The sequence below is a fragment of the Salminus brasiliensis genome, chromosome 7 (genome assembly GCF_030463535.1).
Source record: "Salminus brasiliensis chromosome 7, fSalBra1.hap2, whole genome shotgun sequence".
In the NCBI taxonomy this organism is placed as follows: domain Eukaryota; kingdom Metazoa; phylum Chordata; class Actinopteri; order Characiformes; family Bryconidae; genus Salminus; species Salminus brasiliensis.
Genome location: NC_132884.1, coordinates 44,166,134 through 44,189,338, shown reverse-complemented (window position 1 = coordinate 44,189,338; position 23,205 = coordinate 44,166,134). Strand labels below are relative to the sequence as shown.

The window sequence follows — 23,205 nt, the reverse complement described above, 5'->3', positions numbered from 1 at the left end:
AGGTCTAGACTTTCCGCAAAGGTTTAAGCCATGAGGTCATCGCCAGACCTCTTCCCTCAGTCAACAAACGTGAGTTCCAGGTGTGCAGGGTGTTCCCGCGAACACACACCCACACACAGTACTGTAACATCCCTGCCGACATCCCCCTGACTCATCACAGAGAGACTGCATAAATAAATGAGGAAAGCAAAAAGTGAACGAATGAACTTTAGGTTGACTTAACTTAAGTCATCATTCCCAGCCGGAAGTGTGTGAGGAGCATTTAGAGACATTAAGAGAACAGGTTAGACTCTGCAGTGTGGAACTGTTTTACAGTGGACTTGAGAATGATGTAAAATCTGCGGTTCTAGAGCTTCAATTGTGTTTGAGACACTTTTCCTCCAGATGTTTTGTCCATTTCCTGCCGACGCCATGTGTGGAAACACTCCCACCACGTCTTTACTCTTGAATTACAGATATTACAATCTAAACTACAGTGCGTTCCGCTCAGTTTTACTGGTAGGTGAACCATGCTTCTCTCTATGGTTCTAAACCAGCACTGAACAGCACGTCCAGAACCGAGAGTAAGAGGCTAAAGGCTAAACACACACTCATGCACACAGAAACCGAACAACCACAGCCCATTTGCACACAATTGTTATAAACACAAATTTATACAAACAAAAATAGTTATTACACATCAGTAGTCTTCAAACAACAGATATCACTCAGTGAAAGACACACAATCTAGTCTAATTGACCGTCCTGACCACTCTGCTGTGTGTCAAAGTATGCGTCTCCACTGTAATGCTGTAAATTTCTTATGGATCAATAAAGTACTTCCATATATATCCTATTATAAGATATAAGCACACTATATGACACTACAAAACCAATCAGTCCAGAATGTCTCATTACATAAACCATTTATAAAATCAAAGAGATTTTACTTCAGTATTAATTAGCAGCACATCATACCTAACTGTGTGGCTGAATTATTTATACAAAAGATCAAATAAGATCAGCTGATATTCAGCATACGGTGCTCGGACTGGATCAGGGGAATACAGACTGGATCATGACAGCTCTAGCACAGTCAGTAATTCTCAATCAGAGGGAGGTCTCTGGTTCTGCACAGCTGAACGAAGGGGGTCTTTCAGCTTGGTATCTCTTCACCCTCCAGCAAGCTGTAATTCAGGCTTCAGGCTAAAACAGAGACGGCATGGACTGCCGACTCCCGACTGAGAAGCCCCAAGGGCCTCAGATCTAACCCAATCAGGGCAAAACACACCCCAACATGTGAAACAGACCTGACCTAGATCGAAAGAGAGACTCGGAAGCGCTCCCCCTCTTTCAAAACGAGCTCCAACACCATTAGAATACTGATGCGCTTTAATAATTTAATAATGCACCAGAGCTGCTGCATTCACACCCAGCACACATCAGCATGATTAGCCTGTCACTCAGAAATAAGAAAGGCACCCTGGATTAGCTTTCATGTTGCGTGATGTGGATCCTTTAGTGTTGTATGTGGGATCACTGTGGAAGAAGCAATGTTGTACAAAAGATTTTAGAAAAAAAAACATTAAAAATTTGTGGCACATGCCACCACGTCCTGAGCTCCAAGGATCTGCAAAGGGCTGGTAGCACAGGCTCGGACTGTGAGTGGGGCAGAGTAAGTGGAAATCTGGTGGCATGCCCCCAAGCAGGGACACGCTGAGCCACTGTTGTATCGTAGTGCTGTAGTGCATCCCTCCACCGGTCTACTGCACCGCAGTGTCACTAGGCATATTTACTGTACCAAGACAAATCTCTTGTACACCTGGCACTTGGCAAACTGGTACTGGTCAGATTCTGATTCTATCGCACTGCACGTTAGTTGAAGCGCTAACCTACCTGACTTATCCGCTTCATGGGAGCCATCTCTCAGGGTCGGTTTCTCCTCCACCGAATGGTAAGAGGAGAGGTGGATGTTTTAAATTTAGCTCCTTCAACCTTCAGGTTCTAAGCCACTGGAAGTTCTAACAAATCCTTCCACTGCTTTATGGAAAATAAGGTGAATACTACACGATTATACTGTACAGCAGGATCATAACACTTGCTTTTAAAATAGATTATTTGTTTAGTTTTTTGCCAAAATACATTTTTCAAATAAAATACACAAACCAAAACAAGCCTGATCTTCTGAGTTTTACCAAATGAGCAGCAGAGGAAACGCAAACATGAAGGCACACATGACAATGCACAAGCACTGCAGAGACCTGTGATTCACCCAGTGACTGACCGTCTCACAGCAACAGAGGTCTGAGACACATTAAGGTGACTAATGTCGCACTGCTCAAATTACAGTCAGTCACATTCACCTTTCAGTGTCTGACGTCAAGGATAGACTTGAACTGTATCCAAAACTTTAGACACCAGCATTCCGTTGCAAAGCAAGAGTATTAATATGGTGTTTGTACCAGTTTTCTGCAGTAACAGCGTCTAGTCTTAGTTTCTCAGCATGTGAAATCGAGTCGATATCTAAATCTCATTTTGAAACGCATCTAAAATGGTTGCTTATTTCTTTACATTTATATATATATATATATATGTAAATATATGCCTTGTCTTGAATAGTGTAAAAAGCAGAATGAGTGATCTCTTAAAATACTGTAACAATCGTACTTCTTTAAAAAATCTAAACATTGTAGAAAAAAGATGAAAAATGATAATTCACTAATATTCTTACAACAATCTCAGAATGAAGAAACATTAGATCCAGATCTAAGCCATTGTCCCTCACAGAGATCATATTCTGCAGTGCATGAAAGCTCAGTAGTCCACGACCATCGCTGCTCTTCAGTTCTCAAAAGCGCTAGCCTGCAATCAGCCCCTTTTCTTTAATCTTCAATCTTAGTCCTCATTCATTAGTCGGTAAATAGCTTCTTTTATACTGAAGTGCTCTGAGATGTCGGACCACAGTCACACTGTATACTGTGGCCTAAATGCACAGTACATAAAGGAGGGAGTGTATGACCACAGGGTGTTTCCCTGGCGAAAAAGAGGACATACCAATGGTAGGAAGTGCTGGGGGGACTTTTCCCTTTTTGTTTATGTGTGTGTGGCCCTGAGCTAGAGGCTTTTTCACTTATCACTTTCTTTGACAAATTTACATTTATTAAAACACTAAATGCTGAAGACAGAAATGGAAAAATCTACCAACTAAATATCACAATAACTGCGTTCACTTCACTCGGTTTATTGATGAAGAAATGTGAGAAACTGATAAACAGATTTTGAGAATAAGTGACAACGTAGCAGAGTTTCGGCATTATGACCAATCAGAGCTGATTGCTGCAGAGTGGGTTCCCAGTAAACGGTCCAATGGCAGCTCCGTCTGACATCTCTGAGTTATAGTCGTGCACAGCGGACATAAGCTGTGTTTTGAGCAGCCTTTTAAGTGTCTACTTCCCTTTAACTTAGTCATGGGAAGATCTTTGTTGATGTGCTGACTGTGTGAAAAACATTTGAAGCTTGCCAAACATTTGAATAGAAACCAGTCTACCGTTTTACCTGTGGCTCATTTCCATTGGGCTAGCTACACGTCAACACTGGTTCCCCTCTCGAACACCACTAAACACTGCCTAATGCAGTCCACTGCCACCTCAAGCACTAAATCCAGTTCAGCTAGCTGGAGAAATTCTCATGTCAAAGTGATACACAATACCCTAAACGAGCCAGTGCCAAAAGCAGTGTGTCAAAAGCAGAAGTTCCGTTTGGTAAAAGAGATAAAAAATTAAGAAGGTGGTATAATAAATAATAAAATATCTAATCAACAAACCATATCCGCACTGTGTCTAATGTACCAACTCATCTGACAAGATTAGAGGTGAAAGTAAAGTCATCCAGAGATTTGCTCGGAGTTCTGACTTTAATTCTTCTTTTAAATCCTGATAGAACTGCAGAGCCAACTCTCCTCACTCTATAGCCGTGTAAGATGATCTACATCATCTGCAGAATAATGTGGGGACACTATCAGATCTTTGGAAACAGTCTCCGATTCATAAGCCATGATTACCAGAGGTTTAATTTAACATGAAATCTGGCACCACTAATAACGATTAGTAAAACAACATTGTCACACAAAAAACGCAGTACACAGTTATGAACCCTGGGGTAAATATCCTGTTAAGAAGCTAAAATACATTTAATGATCTTAAAAATAAAAAAATAAATAATTTTCTAACATGTTTGGTCTCAGAGATGAGTTCTGATGGTGGTTACATAGGGCATCTGATTAACCTCATCTTTAAAAGCTCAGTCTGATCTGTTTGGATTGTAAACATAGTAAAAATCACAGCTGCAACTGAGAGGATCTCCACTCTTCAGAAGGAGTTCAGAGCATTAATACACAATATCCAGTATTACACAGCAAGCTCACTTAGTATGTTCAAACACAACAAACTCTTACTACAAAAAAGTGAGATTTTATTTGTTTAACTCTCTAGTTTATTTGATTCAGCTGGAAGTGATGGCTCAAACAGCCCACTAGCCGACTGTGTGTGTATAATATTAATAAAAAATAAATAAATAAAAAAAAATAATAATATATATGTGTGTGTGTGTGTGTGTGTGTGTGTGTGTGTGTGTGTGTGTGTGATGGATTCCATTAGAATGCTGACTACTACACATCTGAAGTGGTTTATCTTGGCCATAATCACAGAGTGCATCCATAAACACCTCCTTCCCTCCCACTCAGTCTCTCCCTCTTTCTCTCCTCTTAGCTCCTCTTCTATATCTCACTGTATCCTAGATTAACCTCTAATAAACTTTATTCTACACGAGCCGTTTTAAATATGTAATCTAATGGATTTTAATACACAATCACATTTAACAGACTTGGAATCATCTTTCAGCTCGATTAACTGATCAAGGGCAGGCCTGGCTGCTGCCTTAACTTATAACGAATATGATCTGATCAGCTATCAGGGTCGGCCAAGTTAGAGAAATATTGTCCAAGAGCCAATCAGATATTTTGGTTACAAATAGTCCAATACCAATGCATAGCTGATCAATTTCTCTCATCTCTAGCTAAATATGAAAAGGTAAAAAACTTAAATGTGTCACATTTTGTGTATCAGCTACAATGTATGATGCACAGTACATTATAATCTGGCTTCTGTATAGAATATTTTAAAAATGGTTCCAAAGAGAGTTTCACAGAGTCAAAGTTCCCTTTTTTCAATACTAGAACCATTTCAGAGTGTATCTAGAACCATGACTACTTAAACAAATGCTTAAATATTTCTGTACTATAAAGAACTATAAAGAACACTACACACATAAAACTGAAGAAACCTGAAGTGAAAAGGCACACCTTTCAAAATGACTCTGCTGTATCAGACTGCACACATGCTGATCTCAGCTTTCCCTGTTCCACAGGTGAACCATCTCAGATCTTTGATGTTTCCTTATATGGCAGGGTGAGTAGGAAAGACTGGTAAGGGCGTGGCACCATGACAACAGAGGGTGTGGCAGCATCACAGCTGTGCTACTGTGTGCTCAGTCAGAGGGAGGTGTGTCAGTGTGCAAGTGTGAGTCTGTGTCCGTGTGTGTGTGTGTGTGTGTGTGTGTGTGTGTGTGTGTGTGTGTGTGGCCATGTACCTACACGTTTTGCATTTCCCTAAGCCTTGTATTAGGTCACAGTCTGCTCTCTTTTCTTGCCCTCTAATCTAACCCCCAGGTACTTACTCACACTTCCTCTTGGACACACTCACCACGCCTCTCCTTACCTTTCTTCACCTTCTTCTGCAGTTTGATTGTGTCTGAGGATTTCTTCTTGATGTCTGCTCGTGCTTTTTTGTATTCTAAAAATACAATAGATAACAGTCTGCGGTGAGACAGCAGCTAAAACCTCAACACAGTGAGAGTATGCATGGTAAAAAAAACAATCAATTATTAATACAGAGCTAATAATACTAATAATAGCTGTACTGCATAATGGCTTATTCATATAAATAAATGACCCATTAGGCATCTGAATGTTGATTGATAGACTGGTACAGAGTTAAGTGCTGTTTAATAATTCATACAGATCATTTCAGAGCAGTAAATTAAGTCTGAAATAGTCTGCTATCCCAACTGCCATCTTTCTAAACACATTACTTTATATACTTTTAAAAAATGTAAGAAATTAAAGTTTCTAGTTTAATTAAAGTTTAAAGTAATTATGGTCTGTTTTAGAGCTATACGTAGGAGCAGTTTACAGTTAAAGACAGACACCGTAAAACTCCATAGCCTTTGTATGAGACACATCCTTTTAAATATGAAAACATTTACATCTACTGTTTTATTTAGTGTGCAAATACCAGCATCTAATTACAGTACAGGTGCTCAATATCATCATACTCTTTAAAATAACAATTACTTAAATTAAATACATATCACAGACGTAACAAGTAGTAACATTAGACAGAACTGTGACTGGTACTCCAGATCAGCAGATACTTCAGAAACCAAGTATTATATTGGAAGGGTTTAGGGACACTTTGCTGAGTTTGGAACACAGAGATCGCTTCATTTTATACTAATGACTGGTTTCACACAATCCAGTAAGGTGATTACTGCAATACTGATCAACTATCTAAAGAGCTGGATTCTGAGCCAGGGTTCAGTAAATAAATCATTAGTCTATGTGGCACATTCACTGGGGCATAAGCAGATTAAGGCAGTGTTGAGTTTGTACCTTTGGCGTGGTCTTTATCGAGCTGACCAGCCACTTTTTTCCACTCCTCAATTTTCAGTTCCAGAGGACTGATCAGGTTATCCATAAGAGCCCTGTAACACACAAACACAATCAATCAACTGTACTGAGGACATAGAGACTGAGATGATATAAGGGCAACCACAAACAAGATTGTTATTCAAAGTGCAGACAGGCTTTTCACAAATAAACGAGAAATATTTAGACATTTATCATCAAAAGGCAATATTTTTGGAATTTCACTGTGTTGTTTACATCATAGAAACAAGCTGAATATCTTCAAGCATAAGAAGGTTCTTTGCTCATCATAAAACTGAACTGTGACTATATTCTAAATATGGGAAAAAGGAAACTGGAACGGGGAGATAAAACACAGCTCTTATCTCTGTCACTCAGTCTGAGCGGTCTTTGGAGACACTAGTCCCAGCATGCGTCAAACTTAAACTTGTGTGTGACTCAGGGTCCCAGCATGTGTCAAATTTAAATAATGTTGTAGAAATTGTGTTTAATATGCAAGACGTGTTGTATGAGTTGGGGATGAGGTGGGGTGGTGATCATCATGCAACATTCTGACCTCAGTAAGGTTCTGGTCACTAAATGCAATCAAATCCTCACAGCAATGCTCCCATATCTAGTAGAACACCTTCACTGGACAGTAGAGACAGTCCCACCAACAAAAACAGGATACTTTTTTATGTTTAGTCTGTGGCACCACCCCCTCAGTTTGTTTACTCGTTATTCCCTTCAGAAGGGTCCCCCTCTATCACACTGGCATAGGCCTTACAATACTTTTGTCCATACAGTGTATAAGAAGTTATAATTAGGGGTGTAACTGTATGTGTATTCGTACAAACCATCAAATTTGGGAATTTGTGCGGTTCAGTAAAATAAACAGCACACAAGAAGCTATGGTCAAAGCGTCTGCACAGAGATGGTGGATGATATGCAGAACCAAATTTCAAGTCCGTGTTCCACCAGAGCGTTAGTGAGGTCAGAACGTTTGACAATTACCAACCTACCTCATCCCAACTCTCAAACTCATCCCAAAAGTACTGGATGAACTGGATGTCCTATTTTATTGGCAGTACTTCTCTACAGGAACTAAATAAGCTGTGTGCGCATTTGCACATCTGTGTCAGCAGGGTGTACCGTGTGCAACCTAAAGCAGCTGAATACATTCATTAGAAGGGGTGTCCACAAACATTTGGACATGGTGTAATTTTAACTAATTTATTACTATCCAAAAAAATCAAGCTCTGTGTGTAAAGGCCTTCACCCTACAGCATAAAGCTTTACATAATGACTGGCTCCAGATGTCTGATCACTGGAATTAATGTAATGGAGGGAAGAGCTCCTTACGTGGTGAACAGTTTGAGCTTGTTCTCAATGCTCCTGTGTCTCATGCACATTCTGGTCAGCGCTGATCCAATCTCTTTTGTCGCCCCTACCAACACAAAAACAAGATAGAGAGAAAACACTCATTAGCATGCGCAGCCTTAATTACACAAATCCTACGTGTTCAGCTTAATGTGATTCAGAGAAACCTGAGGGGAGAAAAATAAAATAATCCCTGCAGTGTTTGTAGTCAGACCTCTGAGAGAGAGCACTGTGCGAGCTGAGTCATCCAGTCTCTATTTTTCTCCCATTAATTAAGAGTTAAAAGACCTTTTAATTTAGAACCCGTGTAAAGCTGAGAGAATTACACTGGTTCTCAGTCAGGCCAAGTCGACGCTGGTGGGCTTGAACCTGCAGATTTTGGAGCAATGGGGCCTGCAACTGTCTGATCTCAGACCGTTTCATTTAACATCTTGGTTATTGCTACTGCATTCTATCTTTCTTATAACCAAGCATGTGTTCTGCTCAATGTTAACATAGCCTTGGGTTTCCTGAGAACAGGTTGGATTTTTTTTATTTTAGAGGCATCAGTACAGAGTTAGCCCTGGCTAAAGTGGCCAATGATTTACAGACAGCCCCAGATTATAAAAATGTCTCTGTTCTGTTAAAGCTACACCGGAGCACAACATACAGCTTTACACAGTCAACCATGATATTTAAACCAACAGGCTTGAAAACAGAGCTGGTTTGGTCAGACCAGTTCTTACTTGGTTTAGATCTGATCATACTGTTTGTAAAATATTTTAATTAAAATGACCAACACAATGTCTGAGTATTGTAGGCAATCGAGTGTATTTTCATAACTCTCTAGCAGGTGTGGGTGTGTGCAGGGAGGGCTTAGGTCTTCTAAGGGTGGGCTAAGTCTGTTTATGCCCCTCCTCCTTACGGGGTCTGTTCCAAGTCCACAGATGGGGTGTGTTAACAACACTGCTTCCACAACATAGGTAATATGCAATGCTATTACTCTAATCCTAAACATTACACTCTAATCATGAAGAACGCTTACACTTGCATAAATGAAGGACTGTCAGCCTCAGGCTGTACATCTGCAAAAAGACTGCTGGCCTAACTGCACAGATTTAAATAGAATACAATAGTTTTAATTGTTCGCAACTAGACCTCACACATTAATAGAAGATTCTTCTGGACTTTCCACGCTCACTAAAACTCATTATTTAAATGAAATTTTATTTTTATATTGCTTTTTACAACCAGAGCTGGGGTGACTAGTTAAAAGTTATTAGTACACTCGATTCGAGTGTAGAACCATGTAATTGTTATTAGAAGGCTGCATCTCTCTGGATGCAAGATCGTCAACAAAAGGAACAAATTAGAGAGAAAAACTTTTTGGCTCTTAAAATCACATCAGCTATGACTAAGAACTTCTTCTGAAACGGAGCTTGTTGTGACTTGATTTGAGAGGCTTCCTGGTTAAAGTGACTGTTTACCATGTGTCAGCTCACCTTTAGCACTACTGAGTGTCCCTCAATGCTCTGTGGTGTGTGTGTGTGTGTGTGTGTGTGTGTGTGTGTGTGTGTTCTGTAGTACACTAGTACAGTTTTTATTTGACTTAATTCACACCCTGCTGATATACGAATCCTGTCTATATAAATGGGTCTTGTGGGTCACTTGTCTGAGACCAGTTTTGGCAGTTACTGTATAATTTATGCAGGTATTTGGGCATGCAGAGGCACATCTGGAGATGACATCTTATCCTGGCATTGAGAAAACAACACCCACGATCGAACGCTATACCATTCAATTATGCAGGTGGGTTTGAATTTACACCAATACTCAAAATCTCACAAAACCCTTTCCAGTTCTTTTACGATATGGTATACATTACAAGTTCTTGGTGGGTTGTGAAAACCAACCCTACGTGTGAGGTCTTGGCAAAAGGATTAGTTCGGTCGGGCCTTGCGATTGGAGTTTCATTAGTATTTGTCAGATCATGTTCAATATATTGTGACTTCATAAATAATAATAAATATATAATTAACATTTATGGTAATTTTAGTAGAATTTAGTTTCAGTTTTTCCATTGGATTTTACATTTACAGCATTAATTATTTACAGTATTGTGAATCATGTTCCAGAGGAAGGAGAATATAGAGTTTAGAGTCTAACCCAAGAACTCGTATTGGTGTATGTGTGGTGTGCTTACCCAGATAGGGTATCAAACCCTAGTCTGCCACAAGGAAGGACATGTTATAATCTGTAAATAATATTGTTTTTTCACAGTTTTTTATTTATTTTATTTTATTTATTTATATTGTGTATATATTGGTAATTTATCTATGTTTTGCATCTGAGTGCCTTGCTATCCCTTTGCTGCTGACACTGAATTTCCCCACTGTGGGATTAATAAAGGATTATCTTATTACCCATGATACACCAAGAGTTTTTATTTTTCATATGATGATTTTAAATAGTTTTTGCTCGTTTTTCCGTGTTCTGCTACATTAGAATAGCACTAATGACCATTAGACCATCGGGCCACTGCCGCAGCTCTTGGCTCCACCTTCAAGAATTTTGATTAGTTGAGAAATTTCAATGTTCCATCACAAACAAACCTATCATCGCTGTCTGCACACAAAAAACAAACAAACCCCCTGCAACTTCACAGGAGAAGCAAAAAACAAAAACACCACATCTTATAATTTGAAGGACGTGTAAATGCAAACAGATTTCGTTTTCATTCCAAGTTATTTTGAATGGTTTCTATTGGCTCATTTATTTTAATAATCATTAAATGTAATGTAACCACACAATGTAAAAAGCAGCTGACATTTTCAAATTATACCAAAAAGTGAAAAAACAAAAGGTTTAAAGTTTGGTTCTACAGCGACTCCACGCTCCCACCTATATTTAGCTTACACTCGTGGTCATTCCCACTGATCAGTGAGGGTGCATGAAGGGGGGGGCAATTCTTTTAGAATTCTCAGTTGCCAGCAGACTGCATGTTTCCGCCATAGTGTAAACACCACCTGTACTAAAGTGGCTACTTTAAGTTTTGTCTTTTTTTGTGTCTTAGTGAACATTCCAACTCTGGTTGTGAATAAGCCTGACAGGAAATTTATTTTCCTTTCCTCCTTCCTGAGCGTTCACATACTGAGTGGCTTGCCCTCACTGGTCATCTTACATGAATGAGGCCGTCGCTATGATTAAGCACAAAACGAGGAAAAGTGGCAGCCACTTCCCCTGCCTCATGTTTTCCTATTGTTCTGGTTCAGCTTAAAGCAACACACCACGTCTTACATCTGCATTAGATTACTGATTACTACAGACAGTAATTTAGACAATGATTTAGTGAGTGTTTAATTTTGGAAAGGGGGGCTGCTGGGGCTTGACCAATATGAAAAAGCTGGGTGCTGATAACCATCCCAATCCTGATAACCGATACATTTCCAACAGTTTATGTAAATACATTTTGCCTTAAGCGTTATACAAGTTCTGAAACCAAATTCACTATCGAGGGATCATTCCCAGGAAAAAAACAACTAAAAACTAAATCATGATTTTATCATGAAAACTTTGGTGCACTCAGACTAAAATGCATACTCACTGGGTTCAACAAGTCTGTAAGTACAAGTTATGACCAAATATGACTTCTAGGTATTCTGATCTCACCAAGGTCAAGACAATCATATTCACTAATTGTGTCCCTCTCTCACTCACATACACACAAAATGCACCTGGGGAGTAGAGAGGGTTAAGGGTCCCAACAGTGGCAGCTTGCCAAGCCCAGGAACCGAACCCAGAATCCTGTCATCAGTAGCCCGGTGCTCTAACCCCAAACCCGAAAAGACACCACTGCCCCAAAGCATTCCACTTTTGACATTTGGGGCAGAGGTTTCTCAGCAGTTAGAGCACCGGGCTATTGTGGGTCAGAGAGTATGATTTTTTTTTCAGTTTCAATTTCAACTTTATCTGAATACTAAATGGCAGCTGACTATTGTTTGCAAACATGTAAAATTAGTACTCAAATACTATTAAACAAAATCTAACTCTGGCCAAATTAAACAATCCTTATTTTAGTGGTGATTAGCCCATAAAAATTAAATACTAAATACTACTATCGGTGGTTTGGTGAAAAATCAGCCTGAACAGCCATTTGAGAAAATCCTCAACAATAGAAATAGTGTAGCACTGGAAGTCTACGAGAAGGTTTCGGTCTCTTTTCGGTATTATTTATTATAATTTATTATTATTATTAATAATAAAGGTATTTTGATCATGTCAAGATTCAAGCGTAAATGTTCACAGCCATTCTAAAAACACTGTCCATTGTCCGCAAAGGTGCTTGGACCCAGATGTATGATTTAGTGTCACTGTAAGAGGAGACGAGATAACATTAAAGTGAAGGTAAAGATGAGCGGTAAGCAAAGCCAAGATTGCATTTCAGCACAAACTCCCCAATATGTCTCCCGATACACACACGTCTGTGTGTGGATCCAACAATGGCCCTTTCACTGCACTCCTGTGTATGATCTATGGAGTCCATTAAAACTCTTCGTCACACAATGACGACCTTTATTGAGGAGAGACTCGACATCTCTGTGTATTTCCGCTTGAATTGGATTCAAATACTTTCCACGTTGTAATTAGAAAAAGGCCCCCAAACCGCTTACTATATATAACATGTGAACTGGCTCATCTAAAAGTAAATTTCGTACAGAATTCTAAATAATTCAGTACTTCAGCTCGTTCAGAGTGGGGGGTGGGGGGCTGGTGTGAAATTGTGCTTAGATTTCTTTACAGTGGTGGTGAATGAAACCAGGCATCGGTCGCCATGACAACACAGATTCGTGTTTTCATATTCATATTTTATTTTCTATTCTTCACTGTAGTCTTCTGAGTTTTATTTGGAGTGATGATGATGGTGGTAATGATGTAAATTCTCAGGCATTATGCAGTGTCCTTGTCACCATTAGGTGAACCCCCCCCAAACCCCCACTCTGACCGAGTCTGTTCATCTGAAGGGTTTAATTATGGAGAGAATTTTGAAAACAATTTCCCTTTAAACACAGACTTTGCATTAAACAAACAAACCTCACGTCCAACGGTCAAGATTCTTCTTAAGAGATGATTATTTTCCCCTCAGGGTTTTTTCTTAAATGGAAACCCGCTATTTAATTTCCTAGAATGTCTGTAACTTTGCATGTGCAGGTCCAGAAAGAACAGAGGGAGCTTTGGGGCCACGTTCTCAAAGCTGTACTTTAGTTTCTGAGTCCGTTTGACCACAAGCCAGTCACAATGTGGTCATTCACACACACACACACACACACACACACACACACACACACACACACACACACACACACACACACAGGTAGAATGTAAGCTCAGTGTTTGGATGTAAGGTCACCAAAGGCTATGTAATACACAGTCTGTACCCGTACACTGCATAGAGATGACTGTACCACTTTTTATTTTTCTGACAATGAAACTAATCAGTGATCCGGTTCGTTCCTAATAAAATGTTATAAAACTATTTAAAAAATAGTTAAAATAATAATAAAAATAAAAAATATAATATATATATATATATATATATATATATATATATATATATATATATATATATATATATATATATATATATATATAGTATTAATATAAAACATGCATCATAAAATATAAACATGCACTTACTGAAGGAAAACCAGAATGGCTGCCCGTCTAGTGCAAGGTTGTTGCCATGTGTTCTCTATGGTATAACTAGGTAGTTGCTAAGTGGTTGCTATGGTGTTGCTATGGTGTTGATTTGTTATTGCTAAGATATCCCAGATGGCTGATATGGTGTTCCTAACTGGTGCTTTGCAAAGTACAACCATAACTAACACCCCAAATTAAAAATGTTTAAAATCGTATATACTGGTGATGCCACAGAAACACTGGTGAAGTATTACACCCCCAAACACACCAATTCGCTAAGTGAACTCCAGTACAGAATGGATCAGGTTTAAGTATTTCCTGTTTTTCAGCATCCAGAAGTAGCAGAGCTGCTGTAGAGCTGAACCCAGTGAGGGAAAGTAAAGCTCCAAGTACACTAATATAAAATACAATACACCTTATATAAACGCGGTCACTATTCACTCGATTAGCGAGTCAAGTGAGTCTCTCAAATTAAAACTAGCAGGGTACCACACTAGAGATCCCACAGCCACTAAGGACACCATAGCAACTACCTAGCAACACTCACTGAAGCAATTGCCTGTGACACCACAGTAACCACAGAGCAACATCCTGGTAACCACTTGGAATAATACAGCAACCTCCTAGCACTGGGTTACCATAGCTGCCACTTCAGAATTCAGCTCATTTGTTCATCTCAAACATCTGATGCAGTATTTTCCAATATCAGCTCTATTCTGATAAGCAGTGCCACGTCTAATACCATGATCCAGATTTCCAGCTTTTGTAATATTGTTGTTGTGATCTACATAGTTGATTAAATGTGTATGAAAGAACCAGGCACATGCTTCCCTTCTTTTAAACATCTCACACTGTGCAACACTGCAACAGAATACGTGGGCTAAACAGCCAGAAGAACAGTCAGAAATACCACTTGACAAGTAGTGTAATCTCCCTGAGAGGCAACATCATACTGATTTAGTGTATATCACAGCACCACCTGGAACCACTCTAGCGACCAACAGGGAAAATAAGAAAATGCACATTTCTAGTAATTCATCTCCAATATCAGACCCAGTATTTTCTGCAATCAGGTTCATTCTGTAACCCGATACCCATTATTAGTTATTATTAGTGAAACTGTAATATACCATTACTGTCAAAGAAAAAAAAGTCTTAACTTTTTAATGGAAGTAAATATACAAATAAACTGGGATTAACACACACACACACAAACACACACACACACCCCTCACAGGACCTTTTACTGAACATTGATCACTTCTTGTTCTCATTAGCTCTTGCTCTTTTGCACAGCATTATGTTGCTACTTTTGTCGATTTTCCACTTTGCACTCAGTGCTCATGTCTACACTGCACAACGGTCACCTGTAACTCTTAAAAATGTCCTACATTGTGTAAATTGTGTATATTTTCCATTTTTCTCTAGATATATTTGTCATAATTTGACATCTTTGCTTTCTCTCTTTTATACAGTATTTTTTTTTTCACTGCTAGCTGTACTGTGTAGGACTATGCATTTCAACTTTTCCAAGTCATTTTGGAGTATTTGTATTGGTCAATTTATTGGGAAATCTGGACAATGGATGGTAAAGAACAACCACCAGATTCACAAAAAAGTGAATGTCAAATGGGTGGAAAAAAATGTCAAAAACTGTGCCAAAACAAAAATAAAAGTTTTTGTCCAACACTGACAGTATGTAGTAGATCAGAATTTGCATGAAAGACCCATGCTTCCCTTTCCTCACACAGTGCAACACTGCGTCAGAATTTTCATGCTACACAGCCGAGAGAACAGTCAGAAATACAACTTGACAAGTATCATCTCCCTGAGGGGCAACATCATACTGATTTAGTGAACCAAATATCTCCCACTTACCCGGCAGGTCTAATAAGAAATAAAAGCTCCTGCAGTATTTCACACTACTGACATCAGTCACCAATGGAGAGTGGCGGCCTCTGGTACACTATAAAGGCCCTGTGAAGAGAATATTCACTGTACAGAGCTTTCAAGACAAGACTCTCCAGCCAAACTGATGAAATACGGAGCTGAATTCTTTGGCAGTCTAACCGTAGCTGAAATTCTGGCAGGATATATGAACAACTGGCTAAGCTGCTGAACTGAGCCCAGAATGAACGTGATTCACCTTCCTACGATGGGAAAAATGAATCTGGTTGGATGTCTTTCCACTGTAAACCCTAAATGACTCAACTGCTTAATGGAGGAGTGAATATAACACAAACACAATCCAGTCACATCAGCACAGCCCACATAAACACTTACACACACCTAATACTAGCACTAATCTAATGCTGTCAGGACAGCGTATGTAGTTGCCAAAAATAATTTAAAAAGAGCTTTCAGCTAAGCTTTCCCTGCATGATGAAAACTGAATTTCCAAATCACTGAAAAACTCACAAAAAGTATGTAGACAGCCCCCCTGATTAGCGTGTTACACACACACACACACACACACACACACACACACACACACACACACACACACACACACACACACACACACACACACACACACACAAATAAAATGTGCATAAGTGGTTGATGGACAGTTGCTATTCTGTTCAAAGTGGTGGCTATGGGGCCCCTAAGACGTTGATATGTGGTGGTAGCAGTGGGGATGATGGGTGACAATGTTGCTCCAAGTGGTTGTTATGGTGTTACAGTTTCTAAATTGTTCTACTGTTTTTTTGTGCTTATGTTGCTTTTCAACAAATATTTGAAGCAAATCGATGAAGATTTTAGGTGTGAATTTACAGAGATGAGACTGGTGACAGTCCAGTATTTATTATCAAACGAAAGAAGCACACGTCAGACACCAACAGGTTTCTCAACTTGATTGGCTGAATGAATCTTGGCTCAGTGATCAATCATGCTGCTCAGATTTTTAGCTGAACTGTTCCTAAGCATACTGGCTCAAAGATGGTGTTGCCATTTCTTTCAAAGCCTTCTTCTGTTGAGCACTTATGTTCTGCTTTGCTAAATATAGCTCAGCTGTCAAGTGGTTAAGTCAGCAGTGGGTGGTTAATGGTCACTGCGTTAATGGAGCAGGTGGTGTGTGTGTGTGTGTGTGTGTGTGTGTGTGTGTGTGTGTGTGTGTGTGTGTGTGTGTGTGTGTGTGTACAAGAGGTAGACAGACAGTGCTCAGTAAAGAGACAGTCAGGCAACTCACTCTAACTGTGGGGACAGCTTCCTTTCCTGGTTGACTGCGACACATTATATTCTGGCGTCTTTAGTCTTTCCTTCCGCTGCAGGCACAGTCTGCACTTAAACAGCCATATGAGCGTAAGTGCATAAGAGCGTGCCTGTGTGGGTATCGACTGTGACCCTTCAGTCTGCTCTGAAACTCCCCATAACAACAAGAAGTCATAACATTAAAACCACTGCTAAAATTCTATAGACCACCCGCGTGCTGCCTGTGGCATCAGGCACAAAGACGTTAGCAGTAGATCCTTGAGCTCTGCATGATCATTAATAAGCCTTGGGGGCTTTTGACCCTGCCGCCAGTTCACCGGTTGTCCTTCCTTGGAGCACTTTTGGTAGGTACTGCCCAGTACACACCGGGAACACCCCACAAGACCTGCTTGATGTTTTGAGATGTTCTGACCCAGTCATTGTCTAGAACATCACAGTTTGGTTCTTGTCAAGGTGTCACAGATTCTTATGCTTGTCTATTTTTTCTGCTTCAACACCTTTAAGAACTGACTGTCTTCAGAGGCTTTATCTGTGGATATCTGCAACAAATAAAATGTGACCCTATAATAAAGAAGAGATAGTTTGGGTTTAAAAGGGGGTTTAAGGTCAAATGTTTAAATGGATTATTAGGAGAAACACATGCAACTTATGAGCTTAGTTAGACCAGTGTATAGTGCAGTTCAGACATTTTTGGTAGATATTACTACAGTTATTTCTGAGGTCTTAAATCACGTTAAATTAAATGTATGTTTATAGTGCCTTTGCAAATGTAGGTCAAAACATAAAACCCACACAGTGGCAAGGAAAAGGCAATACTACTGAGATGAGGCACAAGGCACTTAAGACTTCTAAATACATTGTCAAAATGAATGTAGCATGCATCAATCACTAGTAAGAGTTCATTCTGCTTCACAATCTCTCATGTGGGTAAAATAAACACAATTATGATGCCTCTCCATCTCTCTCCATGCTCAGCTCCAACTTCTACTTGAAAAATCAACAGGTCTACCTGTCTGAAGCAGACCTTCCCTCTGGCTTGGGCCAAAACAAACGCCAAACCTTTTCCTTCTTTACACAAATGCTAGTGTAGCTAATGCCCACGCAGCGCTGCCATGCACAAAGACAGTCCTGTCACCCAGACATACAGCCTGTCTCTGTTCACACCTACTCACTTCTCCCCGTTACTCAGGAACATCAAAGGTGGCAGCCATAAAGGATAACAGAGGCATGTTTAAACTAAATGCACATTTTCCACAGCTGCCAATCACAGATGTCTTTTGATTCGCAAAACATAATCAGCCGTCGCAGAAAGCTAGAACAGACTCATTATATCTGCCACAGATCGACTGTACAGAATGTCTTCCATGCGTTTGAAGTGTGTTTACGAGATCTGAACTCAGCACAAAAGTACTGGATGGAGCTCCACCATCATTCCAGAGAACTGCTCCTCAGCTCAGTGCTGGGGGGTTTTATACCCATCGGGTCCACACTCAGCATTGGGCCTTAGAGTCATGTGATCACGGCTACTTCAGAGCACCCCATTCCATTGGTCAGTGCTTTTCTACGAAGATAATCCAGCCTCGAAGACATCTGTGTCAGCAATGTGCATTAAAAAAAACAGCTGAACTTATTAATTAATGAAACTCACTCATTAAAAGGGATGCCCAGATAATTTCATTTATAGTTTACATCATCATTTTCTATTGAAAGATCCAGTGAAAATCTGTTTCCTGCTAATCCGCCATTTTGGAGATGCAAGGTTTAGGTATGAAAGCCTACGACATGCTTTTAAAACACACCATGCTTTAGAAAATAATAATAAATAATAATAATAAATAAAGACATGTGAATGACATCAACTATAAGATTGGAATCAAAGGAATCATCGGCTTTTGCGTTCTGAGTCAACCGCCTGACTGACAGGCTAATAATTACAAACCGAGAACCATCTAAAGATCTTGTGACCGAGAACTGTGGAACTTAAGTCGACTCTGATAAAAGGGCGTGCCACGCTAATTATGTAACAGATACCTCCAGTGCCATGGCAACTAGTCATGAGGGAGTTCCCTGAGTCCTGGGAGAGAATCGCCGTATTGTTTGATCAGCCTCTTAAAAACAGCCAAAGCCACGAACGTCAAAAAACAGCCCAGAGGAGAATGTTTCTCCACTGTCCTCAACCACATGAATCATACGGCAACATCACAGGATTCCTCAACACAGACTGGAAAGACAACTGGATACAGCTTTGCATTTAGAAGTAGAGATGGATGTGATTATGCAACATAGAGAACACCATACTGGTGAATCATCAGGTATGTGAGGGAGCGCGGCACACTGGAAATAGTTGAAGCCTTTTTTAAAGCAAACATAAGTACATCCCGAAATCATAACCGAAACTACCAGACCAGCCACCATCACTGACAGTCCCCTCCAATACTATCTGTAACTCCCCCTATTACACAATGCGAGCACTGCTGGGAGGGTAAAGGCTAGAAAACAGTCATCTACCAAGACATGTGAAGCTCTACCACCTTCTCCAACTGCCTCTAACACAACACCACTGCAACTCAACACGTTCAGAGGAGAACGCTAACTGCTAATTTTCTCTCATGTCAGCCAAGAGACGCCCGTACTGGCCATCACTTGCCCCTGCTGAGTAATGGGGACTCTCTCTGGGACACTGACGGATGGCTGTGGCATCACCAGGGGTATGAGCCAGTGATTTCACGATAATTAAGCAATTAGGAGGCTGCACTACTCAGCAACCCTGTTTAACATGAAGGGGGGAGACCATTTTGCCACACAACAAAATAAATTAAATACAATTTAATTTTAGAGGTTCAGACACCTGGTTCCATTCACCACCACTGAACAAAAACTGAAGCAGGACTTTAGACAAACTGCTCTGAATGAATTTTGTCAAAACTGTAAATATTTGGTGGACCTTTCTCTGAGAGAGAGCTCTAATGGAATGAGGCTCCCTGAACAAAGAGGTGGCACACCGATAAAATAGTGGTCCCTTGTGTACGGACCTGCTGTTGCAGTGGCAGGGTCAGGCCAGCTGTCCTCCCCATGCTCCAGTGCTCTCTGGTGGAGTTAAAAGAGGGGGTGGACAGGGCTTAACTGTGGTCAGTGTGCGCATGAGTGCAAAGAGAGAGACACATTCACACACAAGGCACATGCTGAGGTCCTGTGGCTGGAACGAGTGCAGTCATGTCAGACACTTGGAGACTCATATGAAACGAAGAGGGGGTTGGGGGGCTTTACAGACAGCTGTCCCTAAATGGGGCCTGGTGGTCACTTGCCCCTCCCTACCAACACCAGGCAGTTGAAAGCAAGGTAGGGCCCCTGATCAGTCATCTGTCTAGAGCCACGCCATGCTTTGAACAGGTGTAAAACCAAAACACAGTCCTCAGCAGCGTCTGGAAAAAGGCCATGTTCCAATTTACACTGCAGTACTGTAATAAGCCCAGTGCACGGGTCACTATTTGTGCGCATGAGTGCAAAACAATTACTAATATATATATATATATATATATATATATATATATATATATATATATATATATATATATATATATATATATATATACATACAGTCATGCCCGAAAGTATTCATACCCCTGGCAAAGTTTGACTTAAATTTACTTTTATTTAACCAGAAGTTATATTTGTGCCTTGAAACGACACAGGCATCTCCCAGGAGATAACACGATGATGTACAAGAGGCATCATTGTGGGAAAAAATATTTCTCAGCTTTTATACACATTTGAACAAAAAGTGGCATGTCCAAAATTATTCATACCCTTTGAAAACTGTCACAGTATATGGGAAAATCCAAAGTTCTATACCATTCCAAATAGTCCAAGCTGTTTTAAAGCATCCTAATTACCCTGATTCATTGGGAACAGCTGTTTTAATCAACTCAACAGGAGAAAAACAGCAGCTCTCTGCAGTTGGTTTGTGGACAGTCATGGCTAAGACAAAGGAGCTCACTAAGGACCTGCGGCTGTGCATTGTGGCCGCTCACAAGTCAGGAAAGGGATATAAAGCCATATCAAAATGTTTTCAAGTTCCAGTGGCTACAGTGCAAAGTATTATTAAAAAATACAAGAAGTTCCGCACTGTGGAAAATCTCAGAAGATGTGGTCGGAAGCCAAAAGTGACACCTGTGCTGGCCAGGAGAATAGTGAGAGAGGTGAAGAAAAATCCAAGGATCATCACCAAGGCCATCCTGGTGAATCTGGACTCTGCTGGTGGCGACATCTCAAGGCAGACAGTTCAACGGACACTGCTGGGTTCCACGGACGCAGGCCAAGGAGGACACCACTTCTCCAGAAAAGGCACACAAAAGCCCGCTTGACCTTTGCAAATGCTCATCTGGACAAAGAAGAAGACTTCTGGTGTTCTGTTTTATGGTCAGATGAAACAAAAATTTAACTGTTTGGCCACAATGATGTGTGCACCATTTGGCGTAAAAAAGGAGAAGCCTTCAACCCTAAGAACACCATCCCCACTGTCAAACATGGTGGTGGGAACCTAATGTTTTGGGGGTGTTTTTCAGCCAATGGACCAGGGAACTTGATCGCAGTAAATGGCACCATGAAAAAAGAGCAATACATCAAGATTCTCAACAACAACATCAGGCAGTCTGCAGAGAAACTTGGCCTTGGGAACCGGTGGACATTTCAGCACGACAACGACCCAAAAGTGCCAAAGTGGTGAAGAAATGGTTAGCAGACAAAAACATTAATGTTTTGCAGTGGCCCAGCCAGAGTCCTGACTTGAATCCAATTGAGAATCTGTGGAGGGAGCTAAAGATCAGGGTGATGGCAAGGAGACCCTCGAACCTCAAAGAGTTGGAGCTCATCACTAAAGATGAATGGGCAAAAATACCAGTGGAGACATGCAAAAAGCTGGTCAGCAATTACAGGAAGCGTTTGATTGCTGTAATAGCCAATAAAGGCTTTTCTATTAATTATTGAGAAGGGTATGAATAATTTTGGACATGCCACTTTTTGTTCAAATGTGTATAAAAGCTGAGAAATATTTTTTCCCACAATGATGCCTCTTGTACATCATCGTGTTATCTCCTGGGAGATGCCTGTGTCATTTCCAGGCAAAAATATAATTTCTGGTTAAATAAAAGTAAATTTAAGTCAAACTTTGACAGGGGTATGAATACTTTCGGGCATGACTGTATATATATATATATATATATATATATTACTCAATATTGTAAGTATTTATATAATCATTACGAATCCTTTTTTATAATAAAATAATACTGTACAAATTGTATTACAGTTTTCTATTTAGGATCACTTTAAGTCTTAAAAGGTTCTGCTTTGAATAAAATTTTGATACAGCTTCCTCCTGGAGGTTAGCTGCCACAAAAGCAGACTTAACATGTGTTCCCTGCTGAGTCACATTATACTTTCTTTTAGCTGCTAACAGAGGGTCTCTTAGTAATCCCCCCTCCCTTTCTGGAGGAAAACAGGCAGGAAATGCAATAAAAAGAGAGGATCTACATCCTGGATCGCTCTCCAGCTGACTACACCTGCCCTACAAGCCGAAAACTGACAGAAAAAGAAAAGGGGCGAGTGTTACGTCAGGAAAGCGTCTCAGGAGGCAGGAAGAAAATCAATACTGAAGTCAAGCGTCTGAATCACTTCAAGCCAAGGGAATCGGCAAACGCATGGGGGATGGAAGAAGGGATCAGAGAGAAGGAAAACGAGATGAATGGATAATTACAGGGTTGACTGTAGAGGGAATCTTCTCCACCCGAGGAAAGATGGGATATGGAGCTAAAAGTGTCCAGCTGTGCTCATGAGCGAACTAAAATAGACATGTTTTTAGTGTCAGCACTCGAACAGATGTGTGAACTCTAGAAAAATGGTTTTATTGTGGAGCTCAGGGAGGCAGTGTTTAGGTCAGGCTACTGGAGTGAACCTCTGATGAACACGTTACAGAAAAGTCCTCTCCCATGGTGCGGCGAGCGTGTAGTTCAGTTCCCTTAATCTGGACCAAGCAAAAATATATTGTGCACATAATCCACGCAATAGCTAGTGGGAATCTAACCGTGGGATCCTTAAACTTGTCAAATGAAATCATATCGTCTTGAAATCAATATTAAAATATGGTTTTGAGAATGTCCACATACTAATTTGTTTACGTAACTCTGTACGTTTAAAATAGTCCAATTTAAGGTTAC

General features: G+C 40.2%; 1 protein-coding gene across 3 annotated transcripts in view; it reads right to left on the bottom strand.

The window, feature by feature from the left end:
• The window catches only part of mtss1 (MTSS I-BAR domain containing 1), a 61,091-nt gene that overhangs the window by 16,325 nt on the left and 21,561 nt on the right, over positions 1–23,205 (bottom strand). For all 3 annotated transcript variants that reach the window (XM_072684954.1, XM_072684955.1, XM_072684956.1), the window contains exons 4-6: positions 8,084–8,168; positions 6,707–6,798; positions 5,754–5,828 (exon numbers count right to left, since the gene is read on the bottom strand). In XM_072684954.1, the coding sequence (XP_072541055.1) occupies positions 5,754–5,828; positions 6,707–6,798; positions 8,084–8,168 (252 nt within the window). The remainder of the gene's footprint in view (positions 1–5,753; positions 5,829–6,706; positions 6,799–8,083; positions 8,169–23,205) is intronic.